Raw genomic sequence first — 18,061 nt, forward strand, 5'->3', positions numbered from 1 at the left:
TAACACATGTATGTATTCATGTATTTAAAATAAGATTATAATGAATTAATGACACATTTAAGTAATTATTTAAAGATGTATTTATTTATTTGATCTGTCCCATTAGGCCCTTTATAATAGTATACTAAAGTAGAACAACATTTTAAAAAATATTAATGAAATTCTTGTAAGTGTCTAATAGTGTACAACAGGTGGCGCTATGGCATAAAAGCGCAGTAATATTAATGTTGTCAACCAGTGAACCGGAAGTATTAAAAAAAAAGTGGTAACACTATTTCCGGGTTAAAACGTGAAGGCGCCAGTCGATTTTTGTAAAAAGTTCAAAGACAAAAGAGTATTTTTCAAAGAGTAAAGTGTTTTTCTTAACGTCCGAGGTGAAATGGTGAAGTTATCCGCGGAGTTAATCGAGCAGGCTGCTCAGTACACCAACCCGGTGAGAGACAGAGAGCTGGACCTACGAGGTAACGTTAGCACGACGTGCGTGAGCTTCTTCTGCTAACAAGGACTCGTAAACTTCACTTTTTACACGCCGCCGCTCTTATATGTCAACTTCACTTGTTTTACGCTCACACAATGGTTGCTCAATCAAATATGCAGTGGGAATTTCTTTAAAGTCTTCAAATAATTAGCCGCCGTTTGCCGAATCTAGCTAGCTTGTAAGTTAGCATAGCTTGCTGATTTTGGATATTCACTTATTCCATCCATCCATTTTCTACCGCTTGTCCCACTAGGGACTGCTTAAATGTAGGCATTATTTTCAGGGACCCCGGCCTTCCACGTGCGGCGGGTAAATAAATACATGTATAGCAAATAAGTGCATGAAAAATGAATACATGAACTCACCATAACGTTGAATTAGTGGCAGCCCCTTGGCCTTTTGCCTTTGCAATTAAGCTCTCCTTAGACTTTTGTTTTGTACTCATTTTTGCTAGTAGTAAGCTTCTTTTTTTTGGCTTTAGTGTCTTTAAAATTACTTAAATGTGTCATTAATTAATACAATTAACAATTGTTAAATACATCATGACTTAATTAAATCAATAGTTGATAAAATCTTGAAATAAATCAGTAGAAATAATATAAATCACTTAATTGATTAAAATAATGAAACCCAAAATTGATTAAATGTTTTAATCACATTTTACATTAAATTAATTAATGACACATTTATGTCATTATTTAGAAATATTTAATTTGGCCTTTCATTGGGCCCTTCATAGACAAGGGCCTTAAAAACTTAAATTTATTATGAATTAATTAAATCATGAAATGAATAATTAAATTGAAAAATTAAATAAATCAATAATAGACTTAGACTTAGACAAACTTTATTGATCCACAAGGGAAATTGTTCAACACAGTAGATCAGTTACAAAGAATGGCATACACACATGTTTATGTGTGCTATGGCTATGAGGTTTTTATATGCGAATATTGATTAACGTGGACCCCGACTTAAACAAGTTGAAAAACTTATTCGGGTGTTACCATTTAGTGGTCAATTGTACGGAATATGTACTGTGCAATCTACTAATAAACGTCTCAATCAATCAAAATGATGGGTTATAGGTGATGCATCCATACTTGCCAACCTTGAGACCTCCGAATTCGGGAGATGGGGGGGGGGGGGGGGGTGTATGTATTTTCAAGTATTTCTTATATATATATATATATATATATATATATATATGTATATAAATAAATAATCCATTCATGATTGAGTATATCCGTTCGGCCACCGTGTTCAATGGAGAAGACTGATCTACGAAATTTGCAGGCAGCATACCTCTTCCCCTTCGAGCTGTCCTGGATGAACTGAAATTATTTTTTCCAATCATTTTGGAACTTGCGAGCGTACTTCTTCTTCTTACTCGTCGTCGCCATGTCTCTTCTTCATTCTTCTGCTTCGTCTCTGTTGTGTTTTTGGACATTACTACTTGCCGTAGTTTTGAAGCAATACATGATGGGAATCCGGATGTTGTGTGTCAGTGTATTAACGTGCTGGCTGGAATAAACACACGCTGAGAAATAGCTCCGTGCCTGCCTACTTTATGGGTTATAGATAATCCTATGGATAACGGAGACATATATAATAGTCTCCTTTTCAGGTGAGAGGACGCTAAAGGCAGTGCCTTTAAGGCACGCCCCCAATATTGTTGTCCGGGTGGAAATCGGGAGAAATTCGGGAGAATGGTTGCCCCGGGAGATTTTCGGGAGGGGCACTGAAATTCGGGTGTCTCCCGGGAAAATCGGGAGGGTTGGCAAGTATGGATACATCACATACAAGGACAAGAGCATGGATATATGATAAAGCTAGACATACTAATGTATATGATAAAGCTAACACTAATGTTAGCTATTTTTGCACCAATTTTCCATGCGTAAATACACTATATTGTCAACAGTATTTGGCCAAATACCTTTACTCACATATGAACTTGAAGTGCCATCCCATGGAATTGTCCAAAATGTTTTGGTGTCCTGGAGCATTCAAAGTTCCTTTCACTGGAACTAAGGGGCCAAGCCCAACTCCTTAAAAACACCCCCACACCATAATTCCTCCTCCACCAAATTTCCCACTCGGCATAATGCAGTCCAAAATGTAGCGTTCTCCTGGCAACCGCCAAACTCAGACTCTGTCCATCAGATTGCCAGATGGAAAAGCTTGATTCATCACCCCGGAGAACGCGTCTCCACTGCTCTATAGTCCAGTGGCGACGTGCTTTACACCACTGTATCCGACGCTTTGCATTTGACTTGGTGATGAATGGCTTGGATTAGAACCTTTATTTAACCAGATAAGAAACCCATTGAGATCAAGATCTCTTTCACAAGGGTTACCTGGCCAAGAGGTCAACAGCACGTCACAGAGCAGTTTCAAAAAAGTAATACGTTAAGACATACATTTTTAAATACATAAAAGAGAACTGTAAAACAATAAAGATTTACACCTTTTATTAACACAGGCACTGCAAACGTCTCTCGCTGTCTGTCCCTCAGGACAGAACGGAAGGCTCCAAATGGAAGTAGTTCAGGGAGTTTCAGTTTCGTCTGAAATGCATTCCATGCCATAGGAGCAGCAATGCCAAAAGCTCTTTTGCCAAATTCAGTCTGTACTAAGGCTGCAGCTAACGATTATTTTTCTATCGATTAATCTATAGATTATTTTTTCGATTAATCGGTTAATCTATAGATTATTTTTTCGATTAATCTATAGATTATTTTTCCTTTTACCTATTATTTTTTTTATTTAAAATGAAGATGAAAAAATAAATGTAGGCCAGTTTTTTCAAAAGGCATGGCTTTTATTTACAAAAAAAAAAGTATGGCCACTCAGTCAACATTGACAACAACATGACAAAATATTCTGTAACAATGTAAACATTTAACAAAATTAAAAGTAGCTTATTTGCTTTTAATGTGCAAATATAAAAGTAAACATCCAGTGCAAATCTTAATATTCTGCAATAGTATAAGCATTTCAAAAGTAAAAGTATTGCTTATTTTGCTTTAAAATGTGCAAAAATAAAGATAAACATCCAATTCAAAAAAGTGCAAAACGGAAATATTCTGTAACAACAGTGTAAACATTTATACAAAAGTAAAAGTATTGCTTATTTGCTAAAATGTGCAAAAATAAAGATAAACATCCAATACAAAAAAGTGCAAAACGAAATATTCTGTAACAACAGTGTAAACATTTCAACAAAAGTAAAACTTTTGCTTATTTTGCTTAATAACACAACAATGATAGTATGATTAAAGTGAAAGTTAATTGTTCGTTTGTACATAGTATACGTAATTGTTAATGTTGTAAAAGGTATTTGCACAACTAATTAACGTTAGCGTTAAAGAGGAGCGCGTCTTTGTAAACACTGAACAGGCACGCCAAACGCTCCTCTCAGAGCGAAACGGTGCTTTAGTTTATGAATTTACAACGCAGATACAAATGACACATTCATGTTTTTGTGTAATGATGACAACGTATACTCACGCGGACGATTGACTAGTTGATGGTGATGGCAAGAACGCTGCCGTTGTGCTGCTATGATAGGCCATTTCCGCTCGACACAGTGTGCATACAACAACATTATTAGCAGAGGTGGGTAGAGTAGCCAGAAATTGTACTCAAGTAAGAGTACTGTTACTTTAGAGATTTATTACTCAAGTAAAAGTAAGGAGTAGTCACCCAAATATTTACTTGAGTAAAAGTAAAAAGTATGTTGTGAAAAAACTACTCAAGTACTGAGTAACATACACACACATATCATATATATATATATATGTGTGTATATATATATATACACACACACACACACACACACACACATATATATGTGTATATATATATATACACACACACACACACACACACATATATATATATATATACATACATTGATATATACAGTATATAATTTATATTTATTTATTTTGCCGTTTTTGTTTACATGTTAAAGGTGTTTTAATAATTATACATGCATGTTTAACATATAGATTCCTTTCTTTCATGAAGACAAGAATATAAGTTGGTGTATTACCTGATTCTGATGACTTGCATTGATTGTAATCAGGAAGCAGTGCTGGTAACGTCCACGTTTTCAAATGGAGGAGAAAAAAAGTTCCTCCTTTCTGTCTAATACCACATGAAAGTGGTTGTTATTTGGCATCTTATTTGTCCACCTTCCATATTCGTTTTTATACCCTTTACAAGAAATACATTGGCGGCAAACTCCGTAGCTTGCTAGCTTGTTTGCGCTGGCTTTCGGAGACTCTTATTTTGAAAGCGCAGGCGCGATGGAGCGGGACTATTATTGTGAAGACAGGAACTGTGCAGTCAGTCTTTACGGTTGAAATAAAAAAAGGGTCTTTTTTCCTTCACACTTTTGATTGATTGATTGGAACTTTTATTAGTAGATTGCACAGTACAGTGCATATTCCGTACAATTGACCACTAAATGGTAACACCCGAAGTTAGCTCGGAGCCAGTCAGGTCATGTGACCCCTGGCTCTGTTTGATTGGTCCAACGTCACCAGTGACTGCATCTGATTGGTGGAACGAAGTGAAACGTCACCAGTAAGGCAGGCACTTTGAAGGTCTGTTTGACAGACCAAAACAAACAAAGCGTGCATTAACAGATCGATAAAAATTAGTAGCGAGTAGCGAGCTGAATGTAGATAAAAGTAGCGGAGTAAAAGTAGCGTTTCTTCTTAGGCAGTTTATTGAAATACTCCCACACTTTTGACGACTTTTGGCGTGCTTTTTTCCCCTCGCTCGCACCGCTCGCATCGTCTGCTTTGCGCTCCGCCATGACGGTAGTGTGACGTAAATATGCGACGCGTCGACGAACAAAAACGTCCTCGACGTATTTACGTACCGTATTTTCCGCACTATAAGGCGCACCGGATTATTAGCCGCACCTTCAATGAATGGCATATTTCATAACTTTGTCCACCAATAAGCCGCCCCGGACTATAAGCCGCGCCTACGCTGCGCTAAAGGGAATGTCAAAAAAACAGTCAGATAGGTCAGTCAAACTTTAATAATATATTAAAAACCAGCGTTCTAACAACTCTGTTCACTCCCAAAATGTACGCAAATGTGCAATCACAAACATAGTAAAATTCAAAATAGTGCAGAGCAATAGCAACATAATGTTGCTCGAACATTAATGTCACAACACACAAAATAAACATAGCGCTCACTTTCTGAAGTTATTCTTCATTCGTAAATCCTTCGTCTTCGGTGTCCGAAGTGAAAAGTTGGGCAAATTTACGATCCACTGGCAGATGTTGGCGTCGTCTGGCGCTGCCTCCTCGTCTTAGTGAAGGTGTGTTCGCCTTCTGTCTTCCATTGTTCCCACGCAGTTAGCAGTCTAGCTTCGAATGCCCTGTTGACACCAATATCTAGCGGCTGGAGGTCTTTTGTCAATCCACCCGGAATGACGGCGAGTATTGAATTAAGCGCGTGAGCGTGTCTCTCAATGTGCTGTCATGAGCTAGCAAATATAACAACTACACTACCCAGCATGCAACGATAGTTACGAGCATGCGCGGTAGCCCTGAGAAGCGTTGTTGTATGCTGGGAGTTAAAATGTGGTTATGAGCACGCTGTGAGTAAACATTGAGAACTCAGTTAACACGCCTCGTCTGCATTATTTATAATTAGACAGACAACACACTTAATAGGAGCCATTTTGGGGTCTTTACATAAACACACAAATGGAAATGAAACGTCACATATCCCAGCATGCACCGCGCGCTTCTTCGTCATCCACTGTTCCCACGCAGTTAGCAGTCTAGCTTCGAATGCCCTGTTGACACCAATATCTAGCGGCTGGAGGTCTTTTGTCAATCCACCCGGAATGACGGCGAGTATTGAATTAAGCGCGTAAGCGTGTCTCTTAATGTGCTGTTATGAGCTAGCAAATATAACAACTACACTACCCAGCATGCAACGATAGTTACGAGCATGCGGGGTAGCCCTGAGAAGCGTTGTTGTATGCTGGGAGTTAGAATGTGGTTATGAGCACGCTGTGAGTAAACGTTGAGAACTCAGTTAACACGCCTCGTCTGCATTATTTATAATTAGACAGACAACACACTTAATAGGAGCCATTTTGGGGTCTTTACATAAACACACAAATGGAAATGAAACGTCACATATCCCAGCATGCACCGCGCGCTTCTTCTACGGGGAAAAAAGATGGCGGCTGTTTACCGTAGTTGCGAGACCTAAACTTTATGAAAATGAATCTTAATATTTATCCATATATAAAGCGCACCGGGTTATAAGGCGCACTGTCAGCTTTTGAGAAAATTTGTGGTTTTTAGGTGCGCCTTATAGTGCGGAAAATACGGTAACCGATGACGTCGACGCGTCGTTTCAGCCCTAGTCTGTACATGGGGAACAGTTAAAACATACAAATTGTTAGAACGTAATGCATAAGAGCTGTTTTTTCTTTGTAACAAAGTACACAAGTATGGAGGCATTAAACCTAAAAGAGCCTTATAAATGATAGTCAGCCAATGTGATGCTGCTACTCGGCCATGGAAACCCATACCATGAAGCTCTCTGCGTACTGTACGTGGGCTAATTGGAAGGTCACATGAAGTTTGGATCGCTGTAGCAACTGACTGTGCAGAAAGTCTTTGCACTATGCGCTTCAGCATCGGCTGACCCCTCTCTGTCAGTTTACGTGGCCTACCACTTGGTGGCTGACTTGCTGTTGTTCCCAAACGCTTCACTTTTCTTATAATAAAGTTGACTTTGGAATATTTAGGAGCGAGGAAATTTCACGACTGGATTTGTTGCACAGGTGGCACCCTATGAAAGTTCCACGCTGGAAATCACTGAGAGCGGCCCATTCTTTCACAAATGTTTGTAGAAACAGTCTCCATGCCTAAGTGCTTGATTTTATACACACTTTATACAAGTGCAAATGTTTGTAGAAACAGTCTCCATGCCTAAGTGCTTGATTTTGTACACACTTTATACAAGTGATTAGGACACCCGATTCTCATCATTTGGATGGGTGGACAAATACTTTTGGCAATATAATGTACATCTGTTATTGCTAACTACTTGTTCAATAGGAGTATGTGCAATAATACCAACACTTTAACTTACCGTATTTTCCGCACTATAAGGCGCACCTAAAAACCACAATTTTTCTCAAAAGATGACAGTGCGCCTTATAACCCGGTGCGCTTTATTACGATTAATTTTCATAAAGTTTCGATCTCGCAACTTCGGTAAACAGCCGCCATCTTTTTTCCCGGTAGAACAGGAAGTGCTTCTTCTTCTACGCAAGCAACCGCCAAGGTAAGCACCCGCCCCCATAGAACAGGAAGCGCTACCGCCCGCCCCCGGAAGAAAAAGAAGCGCGCGGATATTTCGTTTCATTTCCTTTGTTTGTCTACATCTGTAAAGACCAGACTACAAAATGGCTCCTACTAAACGACACGCTTATAACGCAGAATTTAAACTTAAGGCAATAAGTCATGCCGAAGAACACGGAAATAGAGCAGCAGCAAGAGAATATAACATAAATGAATCAATGGTGCGTAGGTGGAGGAAGCAAGAAGATGACCTGCGCCAGGTAAAGAAGACAAAACAGAGCTTCCGAGGGAACAAAGCACGATGGCAACAGTTGGAGGACGAACTCGAACAGTGGGTTGTTGAGCAGAGAGCAGCAAGCAGAAGTGTCAGCACCATCACTATTCGAATGAAGGCAACAACGCTAGCAAGCGAACTTCACCTGGATGATTTTAAAGGTGGTGCTTCTTGGTGTTTTCGGTTTATGAAAAGACGCAATCTCTCCATCCGCACACGGACCACTGTTTCACAGCAACTGCCTAACGACTTTAAAGAAAAGCTGGCTACTTTCCGTGCATATTGTAAAAAGAAGATAGCGGAAAAAAAGATCCGGCCAGAGAACATTATCAACATGGACGAGGTTCCACTGACTTTTGATATTCCTGTGAACCGCACTGTTGATACAACGGGAGCACGTACGGTGAATATTCGCACCACTGGGAATGAAAAGTCGTCCTTCACTGTGGTTCTAGCTTGCCATGCTAATGGCCAGAAACTTCCTCCCATGGTCATATTCAAAAGGAAGACCTTGCCAAAAGAGACCTTTCCAGCCGGCGTCATCATAAAAGCTAACTCGAAGGGATGGATGGATGAAGAAAAGATGAGCGAGTGGTTAAGGGAAGTTTACGCGAAGCGGCCGGGTGGCTTTTTTCATGCTGCTCCGTCCATGTTGATATATGACTCTATGCGCGCCCACATCACAGATGGTGTCAAAAAACAAGTGAAGCACACAAATACAACACTCGCCGTCATTCCGGGTGGATTAACCAAAGAACTCCAACCGCTGGATATTGGTGTCAACAGGGCATTCAAATCACGACTGCGAACTGCGTGGGAAAAATGGATGACCGAAGGCGAACACACCTTCACTAAGACGGGCAGACAACGCCGGACAACATACGCCAACATCTGCCAGTGGATTGTAAATGCCTGGGCAGATATTTCTGTCACAACTGTGGTCCGAGCTTTCCGGAAGGCAGGATTCACAGAACTGCTGCACAACAACAGCGACACTGAATCCGATGATTTCGAAGAGACGGAGCCCGCCATTTTGGAAGCCACGCTAGCGCAACTTTTCAATTCGGACACCGAAGACGAAGAATTCGAAGGATTTACCGGTACGAATGAAGAATAACTTCAGAAAGTGAGCGCTATGTTTATTTTGTGTGTTGTGTGTTGTGACATTAACGTTCGAGCAACATTACCGGTATGTTGCTATTGCTCTACACCATTTTGAATTTTACTATGTTTGTGATTGCACATTTGTACATTTTGGGACAGAGTTGTTAGAACGCTGGTTTTCAATATATTATTAAAGTTTGACTGAACTATCTGACTGTTTTTTTGACATTCACTTTAGCGCAGCGTTTTTTTGACATTCACTTTAGCGCAGCGTAGGCGCGGCTTATAGTCCGGGGCGGCTTATTGGTGGACAAAATTATGAAATATGTAATTCATAGAAGGTGCGGCTAATAATCCGGTGCGCCTTATAGTGCGGAAAATACGGTACTAGGCCGAATAAAATGTATTTTCTTCCTTCAGCACAATTATTATTTGCAACAATTTAGCACTTCTCCATCTTTAAGTACAATGGTCATTTTGTTTCTGATCTGCCCTGATCTTGCGGACTGCAGATTGAACCTAGCTTTTGACTACGATTTGGCACCGTTACATTTTATATGTTTATTCATTTGCATTGTCCCATGTAAGAAAGATGTGACAAATATAGCAAATGACGACTTCCTATCAGGAGTTTTATAATCTATGAAAAAGGTAATTGGTGTGTCTGGTGGCACTGACAAAAGTTAAATGGGAGAAAATGCGGTAGTTTATAAATTATTTAATGTCTCTGTGCGGCCCGGTAGCAAATGCGTCACGGGACCGGTGGTTGGGGACCACTGCTTTATGAGCTGAAGCTCCACAACATATTTTTCTGTTTTTTTACCCTGGTTTGTTTTACAACCCAGTATTTTTCGTTGTTGTGTTACTACTAATTCATTCACAACTGTGATGGAATGTGTCCTCATTTATGAAAGTGTATGTGAACAGAAAATTGTCTTATTGTTTTGTTTTTTTCTTAAAAAAGTTGTCTTTAGTTTTGCTTACCTATGTGTTTGGTGTGCTGTAGGTTATAAAATCCCAGTTCTGGAAAATCTGGGCGCTACTCTGGACCAGTTTGACACGGTGGACTTCTCAGACAATGAGGTGCGGAAATTGGACGGCTTCCCTCTTCTCAAAAGACTAAAAACGCTGCTAATGAACAACAACAGGATCTGGTGAGTTTGTTTACACTTAAGGTGAAAGAGTCACTGTAACGGGATGCCACCTTGTTGCGATACGTTACAAACAACGTCGCCATACAGGGATCATGTGATCATTGATATATTGATACTTGTACAAACACATTCAATTACAAACACACATATTTCATTATTAAAGGATCAGTGAAAAACAAAACAGATTTTTCTCGTAGGAAACGATAAAAATCCTATCTTAACAGTTGAATGAGACCATAAGTCAGTGGTGTCAAAATCAAGGCCCATCTACAAATATACAAGTACTTGCTATTGCGACATCCAGTGGACACATTTAGAACAGCAGTTTCTATCATTTTTTAAATTTCTGGTAAATTGTTAAACTTAACAAACTCATCCCGCGGGCCGGATAAAACCTGTTCGCAGGCCTGAACCGGCCCTCGGGCCGTACGTTTGACACCTCTGATGTAGATAAAGGCCAATATTGTATGTGTGATGGTGTGTAGTTAGTTATTGTTGTGGTGTGTGCAGTCGTATAGGAGAGAACTTGGAGCAGTGTCTTCCCAATCTCCGAGAGCTCATCCTGACCAACAACAGCATCCAGGAGCTGGTGAGTCTCAACAAGAATAAAAAGTAGAGATTAGAGATGTCCGATAATATCGGCCGATAAATGCATTAAAATGTAATATCGGAAATTATCGGTATCGTTTTTTTTATTATCGGTATTGTTTTTTTTTTTTTTTTTTAATCAACATAAAAAACACAAGATACAATTAGTGCACCAACCCAAAAAACATTCCTCCCCCATTTACACTCATTCACACTCATTCACACAAAAAGGTTGTTTCTTTCTGTTATTAATATTCTGGTTTCTACATTATATATCAATATATATCAACACAGTCTGCAGGGATACAGTCCGTAAGCACACATGATTGTGCGTGTTGCTGGTCCACTAATAGTACTAACCTTTAACAGTTAATTTTACTCATTTTCATTAATTACTAGTTTCATTGTAACTGTTTTTATATTGTTTTACTTTCTTTTTTTATTCAATAAAATGTTTTTAATTTATTTATCTTATTTTATTTTATTACATTTTTTTAAAAGTACCTTATCTTCACCATACCTGGTTGTCCAAATTAGGCATAATAATGTGTTAATTCTACGACTGTATATATCGGTTGATATCGGTATCGGTAATTAAAGAGTTGGACAATATCGGATATCGGCAAAAAGCCATTATCGGACATCCCTAGTAGAGATGTGCTGATATTCCGATATTGTCCAACTCTTAATTACCGATACCGATATCAACCGATACCGATGTATACAGTTGTGGAATTAACACATTAGTATGCCTAATTTTGTTGTGATGCCCTGCTGGATGCATTAAACAATGTAACAAGGTTTTCCAAAAATAAATCAACTCAAGTTATGGAAAAAAATGCCAACATGGCACTGCCATATTTATTATTGAAGTCACAAAGTGCATTATTTTTTTTAACATGCCTCAAAACAGCAGCTTGGAATTTGGGACATGCTCTCCCCGAGAGAGCATGAGGAGATTGAGGTGGGCGGGGCGGGTTTTGGGTAAGGGGTAGCGCGGGGTGTATATTGTAGCGTCCCGGAAAAGTTAGTGCTGCAAGGGGTTCTGGGTATTTGTTCTGTTGTGTTTATGTTGTGTTACGATGCAGATGTTCTCCCGAAATGTGTTTGTCATTCTTGTTTGGTGTGGGTTCACAGTGTGGCGCATATTTGTAACAGTGTTAAAGTTGTTTATACGGCCACCCTTAGTGTGACCTGTATGTTGACCAAGTATGGCTTGCATTCACTTGTGTGTGTGTGAAAAGCCGGAGATATTATGTGATTGGGCCGGCACGCGAAGGCAGTGCCTTTAAGGTTTATTGGCGCTCTGTACTTCTCCCTACGTCCATGTACACAGCGGCGTTTTAAAAAGTCATACATTTTACTTTTTTAAAAACCGATAATTTTGAAACCGATACCGATTATTTCCGATATTAAATTTTAAGGCATTTATCGGCCGATATTATCGGACATCTCTAATAAAAAGCAAAAGATGAATGAATGTGTTGATTGTTGTTGTGGTGCAGGGGGACTTGGAGCCGCTGACCACAGTGAAGACGTTGTCCCTCCTCAGGTTAGGACCTCCTTAGTGGACCTCTTGAAGCTCCTGTCTACGCTGCTCACATTCTTTTTGTGGTTGTTGCAGCTTGTTAAGGAACCCAGTGACCAACAAGAAGCACTACAGGCTCTACGTCATCAACAAAATGCCACAGATCCGAGTGCTCGACTTTCAAAAGGTCAAACTTAAAGTGAGTGAGAGGAGGGGGGGCGATAGATTTGTCCGCGTCGCCATTAGGGGCGGCCTTGTTCTCTGTCAAGAAGGACCAGATGGTCCCTCGTGTTCCCAGGCTTTTGGAACGATGGCGACTTTGTCTTTAACCGTGTGCTTGTGGTCGCAGGAACGCCAGGAGGCGGAGAAAATGTTCAAAGGCAAACGCGGTGCTCAGCTGGCAAAGGATATTGCCAAGCAAACCAAAACGTAAGACGAATGTTGGCGATGGGCGGCAGACCCCTCAGGATCACCGGCGGCCGCGTGGCGCCGGTGTTGATCGGGACTGCCGTCTGAGCCGTATCAGTGTATTTAACTCAAGAAAAGATACTACACGGGTTCAAAGGCCAGAGAAGCTAACGCTTGTGCACGTGGTCTAAACTTGCTCGTTTCCCCGCAGGTTCACGCCAGGCATGGCGGCACAGCTGGAGATGAAGAGGGCGGGGCCGTCGCAAGCTGACGTGGAAGCCATCAAGGTTTGAACGGACTTCACAGAATATTATACTAAAAGCAGACTGTATCACGATATAAGTGTTTATATCGGTCAGTATCGATAATTATTCATATTTTTTAAGACCGGGAGAGAAACATTTTAAATGTATACGTTTTTATTTAATATATAACCTTTCTCTGATTATAATCCCCTCAGTCATCAAGGCGGAAAGGAAGTGTCAACACAAGCATGGAAAACACTCATTCAATATTACTTCAATTCTAAAATCACATTGAACACTTAACAATAACATATTTAAATGCAGGTGCAAAAATAAAGAATATGTAAGAAATGCGTAATAAAGTGTAACAAAATAGTGCGAATAGTGAAAATAGTATAGCTCAGTTGGTAGAGTGGCCGTGCCAGCAACTTGAGGGTTCTAGGTTCGATTCCCGCTTCCGCCATCCTTGTCACTGCCGTTGTGTGCTTGGGCAAGACACTTTACCCACCTGCTCCCAGTGCCACCCACACTGGTTTAAATGTAACTTAGATATTGGGTTTCACTATGTAAAAGCGCTTTGAGTCACTAGGGAAAAGCGCTATATAAATATATTTCACTTCACAAAATGTAAACAGAGAGAGAAACCTGAGAAGAACTATTTTCTGCAGGTTTAGTGCCAGCAAGTGACTGCTGTGCTCTAAAGGGTGAGTGGGGCTAAGGTGGTGTAGTACTACCAGTCTTGGTGGGGACGAGCGCCTTGCATCATTTACAAACTACATTGGACTGACTATGGTCTGTTTAAAAAAAAAAAAGTTTTAAAACTGCCAAACAGTGGAGGTGACTTTATCTGTTTTATCCACAATTTCTTGGCTCTCAGCAGCACTAATTTGTACTTTTTCTAACTCCATGCAAAGAATCAACCGCGAGACAACAAGATGGCACGAGCAAACTTGATCATTTATACTGTCACTCAATTGGCTGTCAGTGTTTCCACTCTCACTGATCACTTCCCGCGTTGCTCGGCTGAAGTGCCTTTGATCTTGCAACCACCCTTGCCTAGCAACTTCCGCTTTTTTTCGACAAAAACAAGTTCTCGAAAATATAACTTGACATAGATTACATGTCTATAGCGATATATATTATGTTATAGCCTAGTCCTTTATTTCCCAAAGACAGACTCAAACAATTAACAGCGATACACTAGGATTTAGTGTGTAGATATCAAATTGACACCCTGCATCCTGTATCTTATCAGTATGCAGTGCAAAAAGGTTGGACAGTCATTTATAAATAGTTTTTGTACTCGATATACATAGTATCGGTACGTCCGCTATTACAGTTGTCTAATTTTTCGCTGTTAATTAGGTCTGGACGTGACCACGACTAATGATTATCCGCGAAGTGGAAATCATTATAATAGTTAAAACATGTTTATGACCTTGTTAAATAAATCTTTCAACATTACGAGATCCCTTTAGACATTAACTAACAGCCTCTAGTAGGGCTGGACATTTAATCACATTTTTATTTCGATTTTTTTCCTCACAATCATAAAAATATTTTAATCGGGAAAAACAATTAATGGTCTGCGCGACGTGCATGCAAATTTCCTGACCTTGTCACGGTTGGAACGGCTGAGTGAGCTTATGAGTGAAAAGAGACCACGTCTACCAGAAGTTTTGGCTCTTTGTGATTGCTACTTTTTGACACAGCGCTAGTGTCCCTTATCAGTAATCACTCAACTCGACAAAAAAAAAACATGATTTAATTGTTAAATTAACAGCAGACTGATTCACAGAATCCACAGTAAATCACATAAATTGCCACAAAATAAAGGTTTCAAGAAAGTTCCTTACACACGCATAATGTACTTAAAAGGCTTACAAAAAAAACCTATGTTAGCTACTCTTTGTTTTTAATGTCTATTTTCTATTTTCTGCTGGATTTACTCTATTTTATGCTACAGCTGTCACATATACTGTAATATTGTACATGGTAATTGTTATATATTGTATATATGATATAGACATAATATATCAGTATATATAATATACTGTACATTTATTATGTAAATATTACTTATATGTTATATATGAGAGTGGCCGTATAAACAACTTTAACACTGTTACAAATATGCGCCACAATGTGAACCCACACCAAACAAGAATGATAAACACATTTCGGGAGAACATCCGCACCGTAACACAACAGAACAAATACCCAGAACCCCTTGCAGCACTAACTCTTCCGGGACGCTACAATATACACCCCCGCTACCTCCCACCTCAACCTCCTCATGCTCTCTCAGGGAGAGCATGTCCCAAATTCCAAGCTGCTGTTTTGAGGCATGTTAAAAAAAAAATAATATACTTTGTGACTTCAATAATAAATATGGCTGTGCCACCCTCGATATGTAGAAATATCTTGGCTTTACCCTAACACCTTTTCTTGATCAAACACTCTGAAAAACGTCTTCTAGTCCACAGGTTTATTGACCGTAAAAAGGGTAAAACTGAAAGCATACAAGCAGAAGGAGGCTTACATTACAGACATGCACACACAGCCAATTACACACACAAGCATACTACAATAAAACATACATTGTGCTGTGTATTGAACTTAAATGGATAAATAAATGCCACAAAATATGTAATTTAAGTGCTCTACAGCAAACTAGCTTACTATGCTAACATTCACTTCACTGTATGAATTACGAAAATTAGCATGGCCATAAAACGTCCCAAATTACATCACAACCAACAAATAATACAACTCAATCAAATATTAGCAGACTACTCAACAATACATACCGATGATACTTTGTTTGGCATGAGATTCGAGCAGATGAAAACGTTTGCAATCGTCACCGAACTAGCTTAAAGTAGACTTGAAAGGAACTCCTTGTTGAGCCGTGTTAACATGGACATTACTGTAAACTAGGCAATGCTGCCTCCTGCTGTCTAAAGGAGGAAGTGCACCTCACTGTTGAATTCCAAACTGAACTTAAACACTGGTTTACATATATTATTAATAAATTCAACAAACAAGACAGAACAATGGCAGTGCCATTTTGGCATTTTTTTTTCCATAACTTGAGTTTATTTATTTTGGAAAACCTTGTTACATTGTTTAATGCATTCAGCGGGGCATCACAACAAAATTAGGCATAATAATGTGTTAATTCCACGACTGTATATATCGGTATCGGTTGATATCGGTACCGGTAATTAAGAGTTGGACAATATTGGATATCGGCAAAAAAGCCATTATCGGACATCTCTAATAATTACTTGTTTTTTCAAATGAATGAATAATGGTAATAATTGTGATATGATTCTCTTTGCCAAAAGCAGCCAGCCCTACTCTTTAGTCACCTTTACACACTTTTAATCCAATATAGTAATGCTGTCTGAGCCTTAGCCAATCAGTGGCCCTGATACTGAACAGCCCGCTCGAATTGGTTTGGTCACCTCTAGTGGCCAAATACGGCTGTACTATTTTTTTAATGCTTAAAAATTAGGGGTGTCAAAAAAACAATTTTCGAATGAATCGTGATTAATTGTAACAATTATCAATTTAAAAAAAAATCGATTTAAAAAAAAAACAACAAAAAAAAACACTTATTTATTTTTAATCTGTACTGTCCAGCCACTAAGGCAAATCATATCGTTGATGCATATTTTCCAACCAGATTTTTACTTTAGAAAATTGTTGCCTTATGTGTATTTGTCTTTATAAAATCTTTAGGTAGAGTTTTATTAAACAAACCCAGTTTTCTTTTAAGAAATATAGACATTTTTACATTTATCACAGCTGTTTATCTATTTTATGTTAAATCTATTTAATCATAGAACTGGCACCCAATGTTATCAAAAAGTATGGATTTTTAAACAAGAATCGATTCTGAATTGAATTGTTACCCCCAAGAATCGAAACGTGCAGTGCCCAAAGATCCAAAAAGGACCAAAAAACAGTAAAATATGCTTGAAATAAATGTTTTGTGTTAAAGCCACAATATTTTTTTGCTACGTCAGCTATTTTAAATGGGAATATTTATTTCTGACCTCCCAGCAATCAGGAATGCAGCATACAGACTTTTCTTTCTTTTATTGCTACTACTTGGTATCAATGTTGGTCTACTGCATGACCGTTAGCTGAAGTGTAATGTGGCCACTTGTCCACTAGGTAGAGCGGCTTAGTTTGTCTATTGGAACGCACACACAGTCCCAAACTGGTCAGCCCTCTTGACCCGTCTTTTGTTTGTCCTCTTCAGAACGCCATCGCTAACGCGTCCTCGCTGGCCGAGGTGGAGCGCTTGAAAGGAATGCTGCAGGCGGGTCAGATCCCAGGTCGGGACCTCCGACCAGGTTAGTCCTTGTCCACAACGACATGCCAAACAGGCAAAATAATAGATAGATTAGATCTGCTTGAGTAATTCTGAGCGTGAACTCGATGGGCACTTTTACCTGGGCGCAGGTGCTGCTGGCATGGAGGAAGAAGAAGAGGAGGCGGAAGGTGACGCCCCCCCAATGGACGCTCAGGTGGGCGGGGCCTCTGTGGAGATGGAAGACATGGAGGAAGAGCCCCGTGTTAACGGCTCGTAAAAGTCTTTCTGATCATGTTTATTTGTGTTAAATGTGACTTTTTATTTTGTGAAATGACATTAAAGTTGTTCTTACTTTGTACTGCTGCTGTGTGACATCTCTTCAGAATTCAGAGCCTTAAGAGCAACCCCACTGTGCTAAGTAGCTACATGTTAGCATCACTGACTTGTACATAAGTTCCGCTAATTCAGCATTTTTAAAATGTGTTAAAAGAAAAACTTGTTCTGCCGCAGTGCATGCATATATATGTGTGTATATACATGTGTGTGGGTTTATATATATATATATATATATATATATACATATATATATATATA

The 18,061-nt window shown here is 39.3% G+C and overlaps 1 protein-coding gene across 2 annotated transcripts; it reads left to right on the forward strand.

Moving 5' to 3' along the window:
* The first annotated feature begins 248 nt into the window (after positions 1 to 248).
* Positions 249 to 17,825, forward strand: snrpa1 (small nuclear ribonucleoprotein polypeptide A'). Of its 2 annotated transcripts, XM_061963747.2 has the most exons (9): positions 249 to 461; positions 10,224 to 10,371; positions 10,882 to 10,960; positions 12,465 to 12,511; positions 12,584 to 12,686; positions 12,837 to 12,916; positions 13,107 to 13,182; positions 17,414 to 17,507; positions 17,617 to 17,825. In XM_061963747.2, the coding sequence occupies exons 1-9, from the start codon at positions 380 to 382 to the stop codon at positions 17,742 to 17,744; spliced, it is 837 nt and encodes a 278-aa protein (XP_061819731.1). In that variant the 5' UTR covers positions 249 to 379; the 3' UTR covers positions 17,745 to 17,825. The 2 variants fall into 2 exon arrangements, with proteins under 2 accessions (XP_061819731.1, XP_061819730.2); XM_061963746.2 differs by having other exon boundaries at positions 12,584 to 12,916.
* The last annotated feature ends 236 nt before the right edge of the window (positions 17,826 to 18,061 follow it).

Source organism: Nerophis lumbriciformis, linkage group LG06, assembly GCF_033978685.3.
Source record: "Nerophis lumbriciformis linkage group LG06, RoL_Nlum_v2.1, whole genome shotgun sequence".
Taxonomy (NCBI): Eukaryota; Metazoa; Chordata; class Actinopteri; order Syngnathiformes; family Syngnathidae; genus Nerophis; species Nerophis lumbriciformis.

What these genes read in the sequence shown, in the direction of transcription:
- snrpa1 (XM_061963746.2), top strand. Translation starts at nt 380, where the DNA reads ATGGTGAAGTTATCCGCGGAGTTAATCGAGCAGGCTGCTCAGTACACC. An exon ending in ACAACAGCATCCAGGAGCTG is followed by an intron (nt 10,961 to 12,464) that starts GTGAGTCTCAAC and finishes GTTGTGGTGCAG; the next exon opens with GGGGACTTGGAGCCGCTGAC. An exon ending in CTGACGTGGAAGCCATCAAG is followed by an intron (nt 13,183 to 17,413) that starts GTTTGAACGGAC and finishes TGTCCTCTTCAG; the next exon opens with AACGCCATCGCTAACGCGTC.